General features: G+C 61.1%; 1 protein-coding gene across 1 annotated transcript in view; it reads right to left on the bottom strand.

Annotated features, from left to right (window-relative positions):
- Positions 1-292: 292 nt before the first annotated feature.
- Positions 293-1,403, bottom strand: part of EMH_0068760 (uncharacterized protein) — a gene marked incomplete at both ends in the record, with an annotated part of 2,247 nt that continues 1,136 nt past the window's right edge. Inside the window, 3 exon segments of the mRNA XM_013498796.1 lie at positions 293-630; positions 721-793; positions 797-1,403. Coding sequence (XP_013354250.1) covers positions 293-630; positions 721-793; positions 797-1,403 — 1,018 coding nt within the window.

The following is a 1,403-nucleotide window of genomic DNA, read 5'->3' as shown; positions in this document are numbered from 1 at the left end:
ACGACAACAGCAGCAACCGAGGAAGCTGCAGCAGCTGCAGCAACGGGGATATGCCCAAACACCAACACCACGAAATACAGCAACTCTAAGGTGCAGCAGCAGCAGCAGCAGCAGCAGCACTCGCGGCAGTAGCAACCGCAACAGTAGCAGTAACACCGAGGCAGCAGCAGCAGTAGCAGCAGGGACAGCAGCATTCTCAGCAGCAGCAGCATTAGCAGCAGCAACAACAGCAGGAGCAGCAGCAGCAGCAGCAGCAGCAGCAGAAGGGCATACAGTGCAGCAAACCCCCTAGCTATGCGGGTGAGCAGTCGGCCTTCTCTGTGGCTGTCGAGGCGCAGCAGATACACCCCACCACCGTCGTCTGCTGCAGCAAGCAGCCTCTCCCCAGCCTCCTCAACGAACGCAAGACCTCGGGGCTCTCCTGCTGCTGCTGCTGCTGCTGCTGTTGAGCCGTGCCGCTGCAGCCGCTGCACTGCTGCTGCTGCAGCCGTCGCGCACTGCCTGCAGGACCCGCTGGGGTCTCCGGTTCCAGCGCTGCTGCTGCTGTTGTTGCTGCTGTTGCTGTTGCTGTTGCTGTTGCTGCTGCTGGTGGTTGTGGGGCGGCAGCAGCAGGTGCTGCTGCAGCTGCTGCTGAGGCGTAGAGGCAGGCGGCTCAGGGAGGTGCTGGTAGCCGCTGCGTTTATAGATATCTGCAGCAGCTGCCCCCCTATGCATGCGTACACTGTGGTGCTGCCGTCTTGCTGATGCTGCTGCTGCTGCTTTGCGAAGAGACGCGGCAGCGGGTGCCAGGGGCNGTGGTGCTGCCGTCTTGCTGATGCTGCTGCTGCTGCTTTGCGAAGAGACGCGGCAGCGGGTGCCAGGGGCTGCGGTAGAGTTGCTGCTGCTGCTCTTCTCGTCGTTGCTGCTGCTGCTGCAGCAGCTGACGAATGTCTGCAGGCAAATCAACCGAAAGATCCTCCAAAGCAACCAACTGTGCCATCCACAGCTGCTGCTGCACCCCACTATAGCTGCTGCTGCTGCTGCTGCTGCTGCTGGTTGGTGGCTGCTGAGCTGCAGCAGCAGGCAGCAGCAAAGGGCAGCAGCCGCCCGCCCTGTAGTCTACTATGCTGCAGTATCGTCGTTGTTGCTGCTGCTGCTGCTGTAGCAACACAACGGCGAAGAAAACAACCGACTGCGTGGTCAGCAGGAGCAGCAGCAACTGCTGCTGCTGCTGCTGCCCTGCCTCTAAGGGTTCTTGCTGCTGCTGCGCCCTACGCAAGCAGCAGCAAGCAGCAACAATAGGAGCATCTGCTGTTAGCCTCAGCACAGAGGGTTCTGCTGCATCTCCTGCTGCTGCTGCCGCTGCTGCTAGAGGCAGCAGATAGGCGGTATTGCCCTGGAAGAGACACACTTGTTGCAGCTCC

Source organism: Eimeria mitis, genomic scaffold (genome assembly GCF_000499745.2).
Source record: "Eimeria mitis Houghton genomic scaffold, Emh_scaff3713, whole genome shotgun sequence".
Taxonomy (NCBI): Eukaryota; Apicomplexa; class Conoidasida; order Eucoccidiorida; family Eimeriidae; genus Eimeria; species Eimeria mitis.
The sequence above is the reverse complement of the archived record's forward strand: the minus strand, read 5'-3'. Positions and strand labels throughout refer to the sequence as shown.